A 19,110-nucleotide genomic window follows, 5' to 3' on the forward strand; every position below is an offset into this window, starting at 1 on the left:
CCTAAATGATTTTAAGGATGACTACGAAGAAAGACTTCACTTAACCAAAGCCAGTTTTTCCAGAGACTTTGCCCGATCTCGTCACAGTTTCAGCCCAGGTAAGGGAGGGCCCCGCCTCCCTCCCTGCCAATCAATCGCTCCTCGCGCCTGCGCAGACACCGCCCCGCCGGGAGCCACGCCCCAGTCAGTGTCCCGAGACTGTCGCGGGCGGTTAGGTCCGGCGGGAGCCTGTACTTCTCTAGTTCGCCCACTATGACGATCGCCTACAGCTGCATTGCAAATGGCCGAGCGGTCCTAGCGGAGCTGACCCTAACCGGCGGCTCTTATCAGGTACCCCTGGGTCGTCACCTCAGCCTTCGTAGGCTCCACTTTTCGAGGGTGGCGACCACTGGACCCGCCCCTCAGGACGGAGCGCCGAGGGGCTGCCCGGAGCGGGCTGTTGAGGCTTGAGGCCCGCCCCTGCGTACGGCCTAGCCTGCGAGATGGTGAATCCCCGGCGTGAGCCACTAGCGCTCCCGGCCGGCCGAGTCGCAAGTGCGCCGCCCAGGGGTTAGGGTTGGTGCTGCACGTGACATACTTGAGATTTGCAGTCACGTTTAATTCCGGAGACCTTTAAAGATTTTATCTCCCCCGCGGAGAAATGGCCTGGAGTTCAACACACATTTATTGAACGTGTTTTAGTTGCGAAATCCCGGGGTAAAGGTGTAGGGATGCAACAAGGAAGAGAAGACGGCGCCTGGAGCTGTCCCTTGATGAGCACATTGTCCTTTTATACCCAAGGGCTTCATTCGTTCTCCTCCAATGTAAAAAGTATTTCAATGGCGGGAGATGGAGATTGCTCCTGTAGCACTCAGGATGGGTGACTGCTTGCCAACCACAGAGGAGGTACTTGGCTTAAAAGTATTACAAGAGTGAGCATTAGCCTGCCCCAGGAAAAGGGAATGGGGACTCCGTGCAGAGGGAACAGAATGGCGTGTTTGGGGGAACCGCAAGAACCTCAGTGTGGCTAGAGCACAGGATCGCAGTATATAGGAGCTAAAGCTGAGGTCAGAAAAGTGGACAGAGAATAGTTGATGCAAGGTCCTATATTCAGTTTGTTCTCTTATCCAAGGGAAACCAGGGAGCGGTTAAAGATTTATAAATGGAGGAATAGCAAGATCTGATCCATTTACTAGAAATTTTGGTCTGGTTACAATACAGAAGGGGGATTGGAGGGAAGAGAACCAGTTTGGATGGTGGTGTTATAGTTTATCTAGGAGATCTAAAGTCCTGAGCTAAGGCAATGACAGTGAAGAAGGAGAGGAGTGGGCAGATCCTAAAGAGACTTTGCAAACTAATCCTCAGGAGTTAATGACTGGCTGGATATGTAGGATAGGGAACAGGGCCATGCCTAGGATGATTCTTTTTGTTTTTTTTAATCTTTTTTCCCCAGCTTTATTGAGATACAATTGGCATATAACATTTTGTAAGTTTAAGGTGTACAATGTGAAGATTTGTCAAATTTTTTTCTTAGGTGGCATTAAACAAGATGGAAACTACAGATGGAGGCAGGATTCTGGGGGAAGAAGTCAGAGGAAATGCAAGGGCGGAAAGTACAATTTGGGACAGGTTGAATTTTGTTGCCGGTTGGAAATAGCTAATCTGTTTGTGTGTTTATTCCTCCATCTTATTCCCAAAAGATTTAAGTCATTAAAAGCTCCAATAGGTAGCAGTCAGAGGGTCAGGGCTAACAGTTAAAGATGGTAGAAGTGGGTAAGAGTGCCCAAGTGAGAAGAAAGGAGTACCAAAAGGCAGAACACTGTTAAGAATAGAATAGAGAGGCTGGTCACCAAATGAGAGCAGTGGTATTCTGAAAGCTGAGAGAAGAAAATTACAAGAATGTCTCATGACCCAGAGAAGTTGAACAAGATCCAAGAGGTGTTCATTGGACTGACAATTAGGAAATGTTAAGTGATCCTACTGATAGTGGTGGAGGTAGAGGCAGAAGAAGCCAGATGGCTTTAGGCCAAGTGAACGGAGACCAGGAAGTAGAGTGAGTGAAGTTAGACTGTTCTTTCAAGAATTTAGAAGGGGAATGAGAGAGGGTGAAAGCTAGAAGAAGTATGGTCCAGGAAAGGGCCTCATTTTTTAATACAGGGAAAACCTTCACCTGAATATAGGCTAATGGAGAGGAGAAGAGGTTGAAGATATAAGGGGCAGTGATTATTGGTTAGAGCAAGACCTGAAGGAGCACAAAGGGATGGATCCAGTGTGGCAGTAGAGATGTGAGCCTTGGTTTAGAGGAATGCTGTCTTGGGGAAAGGAGGAGGTATGGATATAGACATGGAATTTAGTCTCCTTCTGAGGCTCTCCTCTGTGCCAGTCCCTTGAATGCCATGTTCTTCAGGGTTCTAACTTTAGTCCTCTTTTAACTTGACGCATTTGTTCACACAAATGGACACCTTTATTTTGATCACTGCCAAATCTGCTTTCAAGGTAATCTCTTTCCACGAGTAGATTGCCTAATAGAAGAAGTTCAAGCATATCATGTCCAGCACTAAATTAATTCTTTCCTAGTGGATTCCTCCTCGTGTATTTCTAATCTTGCCGCATAGCTCTACTAAGCCATTCAAGCTGGAAACTGGGAGTCATCTTTCATTTTTCCCTCTTCTGCACTCTCAAATGTGTTCTTTGCCACCAAGTTTTATCAGTTCCATCTCCTGAGTACATGTTGAATCCATCTCCTTGTTTCTGAACCACATCTTCATCAAGGCCTTTGTTACTTCTCACCAGGGTTATTGAAGATGGCTCCTAACTCATCTCCCAGACCTTAGCCTTGTCCCTCTCAAAACCAGCCTCCACACTGCTGCTCAGAGGATTGTTCCTAAAAGCAAATATGATCCTGTCACTCCCCTGCTTAAAATCATTGGATGGCACCTGATTACTTTCATTGTAAAGTTCATAGTCCTTAGCCTGGCATTCACAGCCCTCCCTGGTAGGGCTTTTCCATGATTACCTCCTTCTCTTCCCCAGCTGTCCCTGTGCTCCAGCCATCCTGAACTTCATGCTGCTCTCCAGTCTCACCAAGATCTCCCTTCCAATCTCCTGTTCCCTCTCCCCGGAACCCACCTGTCTCCATTTTTTAGCAGTGTCACCTCTTCTGTGCTCTGAGATGTTTCTCAATTCCTCCTTGAAGCCTTCTCTATGCCCAGGCTAATTTACATCCCTTTACCAAACTACTTGCCAGGTTGAACTGGAATCTTCTTTTACTTAACTGTCTCTGCCATCGGACTCCTTCAGGACAGGGACTGTCTTCAACTCTGTCCTTACAGTGGACCATGCCTGGACATAGTATGTTCTCAATAACTACTTCATTAATTATGAAGGGAGAGAGTCAGAAAGTTGAAGGAGTTTATAAGCCCATTGGCCTCTCTTTATGAAGCATGCAAGGAAGTAAGAAAGTGGAACATGGTGGAGCAGTATGCAGTTGGGGGACAGGATTAAAGGTCTGGAATGACTGCTATGTGGAAGGCTGACCAGGGAGAAGGAGCTTTAAGGCACAGTTCTATCATATCTTCCTTCAGTGCTAAATATTAATGTCACAAATATTTTATACTCATTAGAAAATATTAGTATCTACCAAAGCTTAATCATGAAATCAAATGAAACTGGACAGGACTGCAGAGATCATCTTACCCAATCCTTTCATTCTTCACACAAGGAAACAGACCCAGACAACTCATTTTCTTAGGTTGTGCAGCACTTCAACTCCAGAAATGGCACTACAGTCCAGTGTGTCAATTATTTTACTGCCTCATGTTGCCATTTGCTTTGTTTCACATGTTTCTGTGATTTCATAGTTTATATACTCTAAAAGGGACACTTTGGGAAGGGTAGGGGAATATGTTCCAGTGATGAGAATAGAGTAACTGAAAGATTATGTTTTCTCTTAATTTCCTTAATGTTTCTTAGGAAATCGTTTCCTAGAGAATATTGCCTGGATTTTTCTGGTAATACCAAGAATTTCAAGTTTTACTCTCTACCATTAATAACAAGCTTTTCTCTCCCAAAACGTTTTTATTTCAAGTGTCATTTTTTGAAAATGAAAAGTTAATCAGGAATGTGGCTATTCAAGTCTTCTTAGGTAACTTTCAGGTTCCTTTCACACTTCTAAAGTCAATTAGTGGGATTCCATATAATTAACTGTATTTAAGGTATTATGGATAATCATAATACCTTGCAAATTTTCTCCCAAAGAATGAGCCTTATAAGAAACAAGTAGGGACTTCCCTGGTGGTGCAGTGGTTAAGACTTCTCCTGCCAGTGCAGGGGACACGGGTTCAATCCCTGGTCCGGGAAGATCCCACATGCCACGGAGCAACTAAGCCCATGCGCCACAACTGCTGAGCCTGTGCTCTAGAGCCTGCAAACCACAACTACTGAGCCCATGTGCCTGGAGCCTACGCGCCACAACTGCTGAAGCCCGTGCACTGTAGGGCCCACGTGCTGCAACTACTAAGCCTACGTGCTGCAACTACTGAAGTCTGCATGCCTAGAGCCCATGCTCTGCAACAAGAGAAGCCACCGCAACAAGAAGCCCACGCACCACAACGAAGAGTTACCTCCCACTCGCCACAACTAGAGAAAGCCCGCGCACAGCAACGAAGGCCCAACGCAGCCAAACAAACAAAAAAAAAGAAATAAGTAGAAGGGATCTTAGCAATTATTTGTTTAATAGAAAGATGTCAGTGAATAATAATGAGTAAAAATTTTATCTTAATCTAAAAAAAGAAGACTGCATAGGTTATTCAAAGACTAAAAGCTGAATACTTTTAATCCATTAACATTTTATGTATAGCTTCGTAGAAGTCACTGAAAAGATATTTGATTAGATAGTCAAATATCTTCCCAGTCATATTAATAATGTGCTGTGAAAAGGACTAATTAGTGCAACTTATATTTGCACACTTATATGTATATACACAAAGTATATGTATATGTAATTTTAATATTTTCCTTCATATTCATATGAACATTTCATGATAACTTGCCTCTTACCATGCATTATGAATAACCACCCATTAGTTCTCCTAGTAAACAGTTGTTCCTTAATAAACTAAACAGAACATTGATAAATTAAGCAGATGAGTAATAAAAGACACTACAATCTTCTACAAAGTAAATGCTGACAATTTATTTTTAGGAAGCAGCAGCAACAGTGCTTAAACTAGTGCTTCTTAGAGCTGAACCAAAGACCATAATTCAAATGGGAAGGTAAGGTATATTCTAATAAAAGTCTATTTTTTAATCATTACCAGCTGATAATTACAGTGATAATGACATGGGGAAAAATATTTCTTATACAGACTCTTGACTGAACTCTCAGAAAGGAGAACTTCTATATGTAAAAGTATAAAATCGTGAATGAGAATGATGAACATTAAATTCAAGATAGTGGCTACCTCTGCAAAAGAGAAGGGAGGAGAAATTGAGGAAGGGTATACAGGGGACATTAATTGTACCTGTAACATTTTGACTGAATGGTAGGTCTACAAGTGTTCCTGTTATCTTATTCTCCATACCTTTTTAGTTATTCCCAAAATATTTCATTAATAAAAAAGGAAACTTCCACTTGAAAATATCTTTAATAACATCACTCTACTTTACTTGGGACATCACATGGTATGGATTAAACTATGTAATGTCCCAAGTAAATATTCTGCTGGTAAAACATGTGGGGAATAAGAGAGATCTATTATTTTTAGACTCATCATTGTCCTTTTAAGACGAGGTGTGTTTTAACCTTTATATTGTAAAATAATACAAAAGCCACATCAAGCAAATGTATAGTTTTATGAAGTTTCTCAAAGGACCTCCCCCAACCAACTGCAACTACCATCTAAGCCAAAAAATAGAACACTGCCAGGTATCCCCAAAACTCCCTACCATGTATCCTGCCCCATTCACAGTTTCCTCCCTCCCCCCCAAATCAACCACCGTTCCAAATTCTGTAGCAGTCACTTATCCTGTTTCTTCATTGCCTCAGTACCTAAATAAGCATCCTCAGGCACAAGAGCCCAATTCTGCCCATTTTTTAATTTGGTGTCTTTTAAGTCTCTTTAATCCACATATTCCCCCTCCACCCCTTTTCTTTCCTTACAATTTATTGTTGAAGGACCTATAGAGTTTCGCTCAGTCTGGTTTTGCTGATTGCATATTCAAAATGCAGTTCACCATGGTCCAAGTGGCTGGATCCAGTGGCCTAATCCCTTTGGCAAGACTGCAGGTGTTTTTTCATCAGACGGTATAAAATACCTGCTTATATCTCCTTTTGGCATGCTAGTAGCCATTGATATTCATTGCCTACACCCTAGAGCCATTAATTTATTGGGGGTTGCATAATGGTGATATTCTAGTTTTGTTTTCATTTGTTAGCTGGAATGTTATCAAAAAGAGATTCTTTCCTCCTCTACTCTTGGCTTACCTATATTGAACATTCTAGTTTGAATCTTTTGAGGACCTCTTCCCTGAACTCCAGACTTGTATATCCAGCTGCTCATTCCACATATCTGTTGGATGTCTGATGGGCATCTCAAACTTCTGTCCAAAGCCACGCCTCCTGCAGTCTTCCACATACCACCTTTCCAGTTCCTCAGGCCTAAAACCTTCGGGATCCTTGACTTTGGTCTCTTTTACTTCCAAACCCAGCCCATCAGCAAATCCTGTTGTCTTTACCTTCCAAACATATTCAGAATCTGACAACCTCTGCCACCATCTCTTGCTTGGGTGACTTGATATAAAGTTAAGTTCTTTTTTTTATAATTTTGTTTTTTATTTTTAAGGATTGCACTCTTTAAAGTCTGATTTAATAACATTTTATAATTATGTAAAACATTTATATGGCTCCAAAGTCAAATCTACAAAATGAGTTTCCTTCACAAAGTCTAATTTTCATTGCTTTCTTCACACTACTCTCTCTCCCTCTATGTAGGTAACCATTTCGAATAAGTTCTTAGTTTATCATTTTCCTTTTTTTTTTTTCTATAAGAGACATACATATATTTGTACTTCCCTTATGTTAGGAAATGAGACTGATACATAAATTGCAGTACATCATACCCACTTTTCTCCATCTTGCATTTGTCAGTTAACAATATATCCTAGTCATCAGGTATTCAAGATTTTTAATATTTAAGGATGGTTTCTGAGTGTTACCAATAACACACTAAGCATAAATTTAAAATCACATCCAGTATCAATTTAGAACACATATATAACTTTTGGAGAGATGACAGAATTAGCAACTCTTTTCCTGTGAAGACTCCTCCGTATTTAAAAATAAAAACATTTTCCTAGTGGATATTATGCATGTCAATTAATATCATCATTAAAAATATTTGTAGCATATTGTATTCATGATATGATATCAAGGATTTATATTGAAGGGGCACATATCTTAAGTTTTCTGCCCCTGGGATTATCTTTTCTACCTATTTTTGAAGTGCCTCATTCTCATATCTATCCAGTTTAGCATTTGAACAGGCCTGTTGCCTGTTAACCATTTGGATATAGAGTGCTCAAAAATGACTAGATTAAAGCCTAGGCACCAAGCAACTATTTTGGTTGCCATATTCCTAAATTTTCTGGATTGTTGGGTAGTAAAGATGGAAGCACTTTCCAAGAGTCTTCTAGCCTCCTAATAAGTGAGTCTGAGAAGGCACAAAAGGTCTAGAAGTTGGAGTGGTCAGGAAAAGCTACACTGGATTACTATAGGGGAGTTTAATTCCCCCTCCCGGACTCATCCTGTGCTCTAGAATATTTGGTCTTGGGAATTTACAACTTTCAAATTCTAATCTATCATAATAGAAAGCCAAGAAGTGCCAAAATTAAATATGTCTACCTAAAAATATAAGGATAGTAAAAATCAGTGAACATAGCATTTTCTCTTTGATCAGAATCTAGATTCAGTCTTGGAATGAGAATGACTTCCATCAAAGGCATGTGAAATATATATGATTAGATTATTAGAGTTTTCTCTATTGTAATTTATTTTTATTGATGCAATTTTAAATGCATATTCACATTTTAGAGAGTTTTTATTGAACATAGTTTAATTTTTCAAAGGTATGAAAGATTTCTAATTATTCTGATTATAAAAAGTTATCTACATAGTTTTTATACTATTAATGAGAGCTTGAAAACGAAATTAAATTCTCTGTATCAGTACTTAATTTAATATTATCATGTAACTGAATGTATTCTTTTCAAAGCTTTGTCTACCATACTCTCTTTATTGACGGAATCACTTACCTATGTGCCTCAGACAATGCCTTAGATACTGTAACACCATCTGCATTTCTTAAAAATGTAAGTAATTTCTTTTACTGCTTTGACTTTTTCAGTTATTGAAATTATGAGGTCTGTTTTATAGTTTATTGGTAATAATGTCCCTAACCAAAAGCAGATCTGTCTATATAGCAGAGCCATTAGTGACCTTCAGAGATTTCTTACCTTCATCCCTCATCTGTCTTCTGCTTCTACAATTCCCCTAACTCTTAAGCAAGATCTACAAAGATGATTAACCCAGATCATCTTTGGAATCTCTCATATTTATTTCGTTCTTTAAAAATAAGAAAAATTAAAAAAAAAAAAAAAAAGAAAAATTAAGCTTTACTAATATTTAATATACCTTCTCAATAGCATATGTATTTAATTTTCAAATAATTATAGATAAGACACTTCTGGCAGAAAATATGAATCAATTATGAGTTAAATGAAAAAAAATTTTTTTAATCAAGATATACTACTTTTAGAGAACGTTTTACCTGAAAGTTGCCAACAAATATGAAATATGATAGAGTACTTATGTGTATGTACTTATACAGATACATGAGATTTTATAAATTTCTTAAAGCCTAGTTAACCTTCTCAATAGATATCATCTACTGCTGACTATCACCCAGTGTCTAACTTCAAACTAGAATAAGACTGTGAAAGGCAGTCTCAGAGACAGACTAGGGCTAAACCATTATTCTGGTAATTTTATGATCCAAATAGTATGTTTTTTTCTTATTTTAAAAAGTTAATAATACTAATCTTCAATTTTATTCACAAATATATAATTTAGGAAAAATATTTTAACAAAAAATATTAATGGAAAAATCGGTCAGCTGTACTATAGTTATTAATAGTTATTCTCCAGTCACATTATGCATATATTTCATTTGTTTAGTGTACCAACTTGTTTTAACACAACTCAAACTGTAACCATATATAGAATCAAGGATTATAAGGCCTAATATTGTAATTCACTCTACATTTATGCCTAGACAATTGTTAGCATCTACATGATAAACACTGTTAGCCATTTAACTGACTATACTCTAATTTTTTTTTCCCTCTCTGCCATTATGGAAAGACATCCAACTTTTCCAACTTTCCAAAACCAGACTGCATGATTTTTACCACTGCTTTTCGGGTGATACAACATTAAGTACAAACAATTGTCAGAATTCCTTCTTAAAGCTTTGAAATATCATATAACAACCCTATAGGGTTTGGAAGATAGTCTCATGACATTTAGTTGGGATTGTTTTGTTATCATTGAATGGATTTTGAGGGTAAGAGCAGGAGGGGAAAATGAAAAGCACTTACTTAGAGAATATCAGTGACTCCTATCCTTCCTTGTCTGCCAGAGGTGAACATCTGCAAGTCCCCTCAAGTCTTCAGAAATACCAATACCAAAGAATCAAGGTAGCACCTGCAATCTCACGATACAAGATATGAGATATGAGCACACTTTTCATTAATACTGCATCTTTAAAATAGAAAAGATACCCTGCCACCAAAATTCTAGAACTGTTCTGGTTTCTTTTATTGAAAGTTTCTGCCAGACTTTGCTTCAAATAAACACTTACTATGTAATTCTCCAGTTGAAATTATCTATATAATTTAAATATTTCCATTAATTTCCCCAGGTTAGTGAGACTTTTCTGAGAAATCCTTTGATGTCACAAGAACATTTTTCTCCGTCAAATGCAGTTGCTACAGATTTTCAACAAGTATTAGGAAAGTATATGGTATGTAACCTCCAAGTGTGGTCCTAAACATTGTCAGTATTACATCTGACAAATCAGTTAGGAATTATGAGTTAAGAGCTGTTAAGGTGAATGAGAACTAAGAACTTCTATCTCTATATAATGATAAGGAATGATATCCATGAAATATTGATAAATATTGAATAAAGCAAGACAGAGAAAATATATATGGTATACTGTTATTTACTTACCATCCTTGTATGCAACCATTTAAGAAAGAGGGAATAAATACAAATATGTTTGCTTATAGCAAAAAAAGGGGGGGATGGGGGGACAAAGGAAGGATAAACCAAAAACATTTCAGTGGTTGCCTGTGTATGGATGGGGACAGGAATAGAAACTAGACCTCTCTGAATGAAACTTGTCTTGCAAATTCAACTTGGAACCATGTAAATATTTTACACAATTTTAAAAATTATAATAATCATAATCATTGTGTAAATATTTTACACAAATATTAAATTAAATATTTTTAAAGTAGTCCCTCAGCAGAAATTAACATTGTAAATCAACTATACTTCAATACATTTTTTTTAAAAGAGTAGTCCCTTTTAAGTGAAATAAGACAGTCACAAGAGGACAAATACTGTGTAATTCCACTTATATGAGGTACATAGAGTGGTCAGATTATTTATAGAGACAGAAAGTAGCAAGGTGGTTGCCAGAGCCTGGGAGGAAGGGAGGAGGAGAAGTTATTGTTTAATGGGTACAGAGTTTCAGTTTGGGAAAATAAAAAGGTTCTGGAGATAGATGGTGGTGATATACTTAATGTGAACATACTTAATGCCACTGAACTGTACAGCTAAAAATGGTTAAAATTGTACATTTTATGATATGTATGTTTTACCATAATAAAGTTCTTTTTCTTTTATTGAAGTACAGTTGCTGTACAATATAAGTTACAGGTGTACAATATAGTGATTCACAATTTTTAAAGGTTATACTCCACTTATAGTTATTATAAAATATTGGCTATATTCTGTATGTTTTACAATATATCCTTGTAGCTTTTTTTTTTTTTTTTTTGCTGTACGCGGGCCTCTCACTGCTGTGGCCTCTCCCGTTGCGGAGCACAGGCTCCGGACATGCAGGCTCAGCGGCCATGGCTCACGGGCCCAGCCACTCCGCGGCATGTGGGATCTTCCCGGACCGGGGCACGAACCTGCGTCCCCCGCATCGGCAGGCGGACTCTCAACCACTGCGCCACCAGGGAAGCCCCCTTGTAGCTTATTTTTTTCCTAATAGTTTGTACCTCTTAATCCCCTACACCTACCTCACCCCCCTCCCCTTTCCTGACCCCACTGGTAACCACTAGTTTGTTCTCTATATCTGTCAGTCTGCTTCTTTTTTGTTATATGCCTTAGTTTGTTGTATGTATTAAATTCCACATGTAAGTGATATCATACAGGATTTGTCTTTCTCTGTCTGACTTATTTCACTTAGCATAATGCCCTCCAAGTCCATCCATGCTGCTGCAAATGGCAATATTTCATTGTTTTTTACAGCTTAGTAGTATTCCATTGTATATATGTATACCACATCTTCTTTTTGTTTTGTTTTTTTGTTTTTACCACATCTTCTTAATCCATTCATCTGTTGATGGACACTTAGGTGGCTTCCGTATCTTGGCTATTGTAAATAATGCTGCTATGAACATTGGGGTGCATGTATCTTTTCAAATTAGTGTTTTGGGTTTTTTTCGGATATATACCAGGGAGTAGAATTGCTGGGTCATATGGTAGTTCTATTTTTATTTTTTTGAGGAAGCTCCGTACTGTTTTCCACAGTGGTTGTACCAATTTACATTCCCATCGTCAGTGTATAAGGGACAAACCAAATATTTGATGATACTAAGGAATATTTTTGGATGTGATCATGATGTTGTGGTTTTGTTTTTTAAGAAAAACAAGGCCATATCTTTTAGAGATACAGATTGAAGCATTTACAGATTAAAATAATAGACTGTCTAGGATTTGCTTTAAAATAATACATTTGGGGAAGGAGTAATCAGTAGTAGTACAGATGAAATAAGATTGGCCATGTGTTGATAACTGCCGAAAGTAGGTGATGGGTACACTAAACAATTCACTCTGCTTCTGTATATGTTTGAACTTTTCCATAATAAAATATTTTAAGTATACCTGCATTAGTTTTCTATTTATGGTAACAAATTTGTATGGTGGGCTTCCCTGGTGGCGCAGTGGTTGAGAATCTGCCTGCCAATGCAGGGGACACGGGTTCGAGCCCTGGTCTGGGAAGAGCCCACATGCCACGGAGCAACTAGGCCCGTGAGCCACAACTACTGAGCCTGCGCGTCTGGAGCCTGTGCTCCGCAACAAGAGAGGCCGCGATAGTGAGAGGCCCGCGCACCGCGATGAAGAGTGGCCCACGCTTGCTGCAACTAGAGAAAGCCCTCGCACAGAAACAAAGACCCAACACAGCCAAAAATAAATAAATAAATAATTTGTATGGTAACAAATTACCACAAATCAGCAGCCTAAAACAACACACATTTTATTATCTCACAGTTTTTATGAGTCAGGAAGCAAGGCATGGTTTAACTGGGTTTTCTGCTCAGGGTCTCACAAGGCTTCAGTGAGTGTGTCAGCCAGACTATGTTCTCATCTGGAAGCTCTGGGGAAGAATCTGCTTCCAGCCTCATTCAGATTGTTGCAGAATTTATTTCCTAAGAGCTGTGCGAGGGATGCAGCTTTTTGCTGGCTGTTGGCTGGAGGACACCCTCGGTCCTAAAGACTGATAGCAGTTCTTTGCCACAAGGGCGTCCTCAGCACAGCTGCTTGCTTCTTCAAGGCCAGCAGAGGAATCTCTCACTCCGGTCTGCTAAATATTATATAATATGATGTAATCACAGGAGTGACCTCATCACCTTTGCTTCCATTCGTTAGGGGCAGATCACACTGAAGGGGAGGGAATTTTATAAAGATGTGACTCAGTGGGGGTCCCCACAGGGTGAGTCCACCACAATGCCTGAAGAAGTAACTAAGGATAGATATATTAAATTTGTATATTCTCTTATGGAGAATTCTGCAATATTCAACACAGCTAAAATATATAATTAACATAGCTCCTGAAAACCCTGCGAAAATATGCACATTTTAAGCAGTTAACACATCTGACATCAAAGAAATTTGTTTAACATGTATAAACTAACCTGGTGAGCTTCAAATCTGTAGAAAATTTTATAAAAGGTGTTGACTTTTTTATACTATGATTAGAAAAATGCACACAGCAAAAAAAAAAGTAGTTTTGAGAGAGTTTTAAATATATTTATATGTATAAATGTACCAAATGCCATTGAATGGACTATGAATACATTATCTTAACAAAACTTAGATGAGTCTCTTAATCTTAAAAGATTAAGCATTTTTTAAAAGGAGAGAAAAAGAGAAAAGGAATAAAAAGAAAAATCAAAGATTCACCATTTATCTTAACTTGATTATGTCTTTTTTTAATTAATTTTTATTGGAGTGTAGTTGCTTTACAGTGTGTGTTAGTTTCTGCTGTACAGCAAAGTGAATCAGTTATACATATACATATATCCACTTTTATTTGGATTTCCTTCCCATTTAGGTCACCACGGAGCACTGAGTAGAGTTCCCTGTGCTATATCTTAACTTGATTATGTCTTAATAAAAAATTTTAACCCATGAGCCATAGAAGCATCCACTAAACATTTCTTAACACAAGCCACCAAAACCTTATTTCCAAATAAGGTCACATTCACAAGTATCCAGAATTAGGACTTAAAAGAATCTTTTTGGGGAGACACATTTCAACTAGGAATTCCCTCTTTTCTACATTCCAACTAGTGAGCTCCTCACAGAACATTAATTGTAAGTTGCATGGTCCAGTGACCAAGATCAGAGTTCTGTTTAAGGTGGATTTGATCACTTGCCAAAGAGCAGGGGATTTTAATATCATTTTTAGATTTAAAAATAATGCTCATTAATAAAGTGAGATAATACAAAAGTATAAAAAGTGAAATATAAATATCTCCTACAATCTCAATCAAACCCCCCTGAGGTGAACACTCTTAACAGTTTGGTGTGTAAGCTTCCAGAATTTATATATATATTTATTTATTTATATTTATTTATTTATTTATATTTATATATATTCACAAAACTGTGATCATTAGTACAATAGGTAAAGGCTTAATCTCTAGAGCTTCTTAGTCTGAATCCTTGTTTTGCCTCTAGCTGTGTAACATTGGGCAATATATTAACTTTCTCAGTCTGAGTTTTCTTATTTAGAAAATAAAAGATGAAAAGAGTAGTACTTTATATAATGGTTTGGGAATTAAATGAACTATACGTGTGAAGTGCTTAAAACAGTGCCTGCCACATACTAAGTGCTTGATGTTATTATTTAATACTCTTCTGCAGCTGCAGCTTACTTTTTAAATATAACACTATATCTTAGAGATCATTTTTTATTGAAGTATAGTTGATTTACAATGCCATGTTAGTTTCAGGTGTACAGCACAGTGATTCAGTTATATATATATATATATATTCTCTTTCAGATTCTTTTCCCTTACAGGTTATTACAAAGTATTGAGTACTCTGAGTATCATTAAATATAGTTGACTGTAGTTCCCTGTGCTATACAGTAGGTCTTTGTTGATTATCTATTTTACAAGTAGTAGTGTATACATGTTAATCCCAAACTCTTAATTTATCCCTCCCCACACTGTCCCCCTTGGTAACCATAAGTTTGTTTTCTATGTCTGTGAGTCTCTTTCTGTTTTGCAAATGAGTTAATTTGTGTCTTTTTTTTTTTTTAGATTGCACATATAAGCAATATCATATGATATTTGTCTTTGTCTGGCTTACTTCACTTAGTATGATAATCTCTAGATCTATCCATATTGCTGTAAATGGCATTATTTCATTCTTTTTTATGGCTGAGTAATATTCCATTTTATATATATATATATATATATATATATACACCACACCTTCTTTATCCATTCCTCTGTCGATGGACATTTAGGTTGCTCCTGTGTCTTGGCTGTTGTAAATAGTGCTGCAGTAAACATTGGGGTGCATGTATCTTTTCAAATTACAGTTTTCTCCAGATGTAGAGGTCATTTTTAATATGGATAGAGTTGAAGACAAAAATAGCAACAAAGAACAAGAGCAATGAATAGAAAATGGTAACAAATATGGTAGATATTAATCCAGCTATATCAATAATCACTTTAAAAGTTAATGGCCTAGGACTTCCCTGGTGGTGCACTGGCTAAGAATCTGCCTGCCAATGCAGGGGGCATGGGTTCAAGCCCTGGTCCAGGAGGATCCCACATGCCGTGGAGCAACTAAGGCCATGTGCCACAACTACTGAGCCTGTGCTCTAGAGCCCACAAGCCACAACTACTGAGCCCACGCGCTGCAGCTACTGAAGTCCACGCACCTAGAACCTGTGCTCCGCAATAAAGAGAAGCCACCACAATGAGAAGCCCGCGCACCACAACGAAGAGTAGCCCCTGCTCACCGCAACTAGAGGAAGCCCGCACGCAGCAACGAAGACCCAACTCAGCCAAAAATAAATAAATAAATAAATTATAATAAAATTAAAAAGTTAATGGTCTAAATACACCAATTAAAAGAGATTGTCAAACGGGATCAAGAAGCTGTCATGAGAATGAGAAGACAAGCCGCAGACTGGGAGAAGATACTTGCAAAAAGCAAATCTGGTAAGGACTATAACCCAAAATATACAAAGTACTCTTAAAACTCAACGATAAGAAAACAGACAACCCAATTTTTTAAATGGGCCAAATATTTGAATAGATACCTCACCAAAGAAGATATACAGATGGCAAATAAGCATATGAAAAGGCTCAACATCGTATGTCATTAGGGAATTGCAAATTATAGCAACAATGAAATACCCCTAACACACCTATTAGAATGGCCAAAATTCAAAACACTGACAACACCAAATGCTGACAAGGATGTGGAGCAATAGCAACTCTGATTCACTGCTGATGGGAATGCAAAATGGTATAGTCACTTTGGAAGACAATTTGGCAGTTACTTACAAAACTAACATACTCTTACCATATGATCCAGCAATAGTGCTCCTCGGTATTTACCCAAAGGAGTTGAAAATTATATCCACACAAAAACCTGTATGTGGATATTATAGCAGCTTTATCCATACTTGCAAAGACATGGCAGCAATCAAGATGTCTTTCCATAGGTGGATGGATAAACTACAGTACATCCAAACAATGGACTATTATTCAGCACTAAAAAGAAATGAGCTATTAAACCATGAACAGACATGGAGGAAACTTACATGCATATTGCTAAGTGAAAGAAGCCAATCTGAAAACACTGCATACTGTATGACTCTAACTATATGGTATTCTGGAAAAGACAAAACTACGGAGACAGTAAAAAGACCAGTTTTTGCGAGGGCTCAGGGAAAAAGAAGTATGAATAGGTGGAGCACAGAGGATTTTAAGGGCAGTGAAACTGTTCTGTATGATACTGTAATGACAAAAACATGTCATTAGACGTTTGTCAAAATCCACTGAATGTACAATATTAACAGTGAACCCTAATGGAAACTATGGACTTTGGATGATAATGATGCATCAACATAGGGTCATCCATTGTGACAAATGGACCACTCAAGCACAGGATGGTGATAGTGAGGGCGGCCGTGCGTGTATGGGGGGTAAGGAGCATGCAGGAACTCTGTAATTTCCACTCAATTTTACCATGAACCTACTGCTCTTTTAAAAAGTCTATTCAAATAAATACACAATTTAAATTCTTTAAAAATCCACTGCTGATTGAATACATTGATATATACCCTCTCCTGCCACCCCCCATTTTTTCTGCATGATTCAGGTAGGACAGTTTGAGGCTTAGTTGATTCCTTATGCTGAAATACAAGTGAGATGAGCCTTTGACACCTTTGTTCTAATTTGTACAACATATTACAATAGATTTCATTTATAGAAAATAAAATGTATATTATATTTCACTTCTGTATAGATGAAATACAATAAAAATCAAGAGGACAGCTTGATATCCGCACTGAAGAGTCAAGTAACTGATGTAAAATATGTTATGACCCAAAATATCGATAAAATTTTGGAAAGAGAAGAAAGATTGAATATCTTCACTGACAGAACAGATGATCTGCAAACAACTGTGAGTGTTACATGGCTGTCTTAATACCCAAACAGTGCTCTAAGTCATAGGATCATTGCCCTTGAGACAAACTGCCAAAAGCAAAAACATACTGGGACACTTGGTGAGATAATCCTATGTCACCAAATGATGGCTTTATCAAAAATTATTGAAGTGCAACTAAAATATTAAAAGAATAATTATAAAACAATCCAAATTTTAAAGCCCATTAAAGTAGAAAGTGGTTATTTGTGTAACAGAAGGGTTTCTTACATTAAGAAACACACAGGTTAGTCAACAAATAAATTGCAAGGGAAAAAAAGGAGAGGGAAACTTACCAGTAAAAGGACTTAGAAGGTATATCAATTGCAATGTGTGATCCTTATTTGGATTTTGATTCAAACAAACTATAAAGTGAAAATTTACAACTTCATGAGACAAATAGATATTTGAACTCTAGCTGGATATTAGATGAGGTTAAGGAATATAACTAATTTTTAGGTGTGATAATGGCATTGTGGTTATGTTTTTAAAAGAGTCATTACTTATTAGCGATACATACTAAAATGTTGACGGATGAAATTTTGTAACATCTGAGATTTGCTTCAAAATAGTTTGAGTGGGGGAGTAGAATGGTGTATAAATTAAACAAAATTGGCCATAACTTGACAATGGTTAAATCTGGTTGCTGAGTATACAGGGGTTCATTATACCATCCTGTCAACTTTTGTATGTGTCTGAAATTCTCTATTAGAAAATAGTTTTAAAACAATCACCAAGTGTTCACTAGTTCCTTTTGAGCATTTTTTTTGGCCACATCTCGCGACTTGTGGGATCTTAGTTCCCCAACCAGGGATCAAACCTGTGCCTCCTGCAGTGGAAGCTCGGAGTCCTAACCACTGGACTGCCAGGGAATTACCCCGCTTTGAGCATTTTAAATTTTATTTTTACAGATCTTTTCTACAAACACAGCCACCATATAAAGCAAAGTATACACACTACTTTTTACTCATCAAGTTCTATTGATTCAACCTCCTAAATCTTTTTTGTTCTAAGCCTCATTTTTTTCACCTTTCAAAACAATTTACCAAGGTATTATTCACATATATTCATCCAGTTTAAGTGTGGAGTTTGACAAATTGTAATTGTGTACAATTGTGTGACCACAATCAAGTTGCGGACTAGCTCTTCCATCCTAAAATCTGCCCTCCTTTGTAGTTTACTCTTCCCCAACCCTGACCCCAACCAACCACTAATCTGCTTTCTGTCACTATAGTGTTGTCTTTTCTACAACGTCATATGAATAGAATCATACAATACAGTCTTTTGTGTTTGACTTCTTTTACTTAATATAATGTTTTTTATATTCATGTTGTTGTGTGTTAATATGTTATTCCTTATCATTGCTAAATAGTATTCCACAGATAGCTAAATCTCTTTTAAACACACCTTCTGCCCATCCCAATGCCACTCACTGTCTCACTCCAAGATCAATTATCTCGTCTGACTATGGTAATTCCCAGATTTAATTGTTCTCCCTATTTTTGGTTCTACTCTGCTCCAGTCATCCTCCATACCGACACTAGAGTATTCTTTTAAAATGCAAGTATGAGCGTTATCTGTAGCCTTTTTGAAACCCTCTAGTGGTGCCCCTTTGTCCAAGCAGGGTAGAGTCCAACCTCCCTAACTTAATGAGCTTTCTTCTGATTATACTGCCAGTCATATCACCCAGAGGTCATGTCTTGTAGTTTATAAATCTCAAAAAAATCAGACTATTTGTAGTTCTCCAAAATACCTGTTGCATTATTTCACACCTTTATGCATACTGTTCCCTCTTTTTCCTTCCCCTGGAAAACTTCTAC

At 37.7% G+C, this 19,110-nt stretch overlaps 1 protein-coding gene across 2 annotated transcripts in view; it reads left to right on the forward strand.

Moving 5' to 3' along the window:
- Window positions 1-208: 208 nt before the first annotated feature.
- Window positions 209-19,110, forward strand: part of LOC307185721 (uncharacterized protein) — a 31,704-nt gene continuing 12,802 nt past the window's right edge. The window contains exons 1-5 of one of the 2 annotated variants that reach the window (XM_079920149.1): window positions 209-330; window positions 5,183-5,253; window positions 8,250-8,346; window positions 9,957-10,058; window positions 17,111-17,269. In XM_079920149.1, coding sequence (XP_079776275.1) covers window positions 253-330; window positions 5,183-5,253; window positions 8,250-8,346; window positions 9,957-10,058; window positions 17,111-17,269 — 507 coding nt within the window. In that variant the 5' untranslated portion in view covers window positions 209-252. Of the gene's footprint in view, window positions 331-5,182; window positions 5,254-5,345; window positions 5,523-8,249; window positions 8,347-9,956; window positions 10,059-17,110; window positions 17,270-19,110 lie in introns of those variants that run through there. The other variant, XM_079920150.1, reaches the window with a different exon arrangement.

The sequence above is a fragment of the Stenella coeruleoalba genome, assembly GCF_951394435.1.
Source record: "Stenella coeruleoalba genome assembly, chromosome: 4".
NCBI classification, from domain to species: domain Eukaryota; kingdom Metazoa; phylum Chordata; class Mammalia; order Artiodactyla; family Delphinidae; genus Stenella; species Stenella coeruleoalba.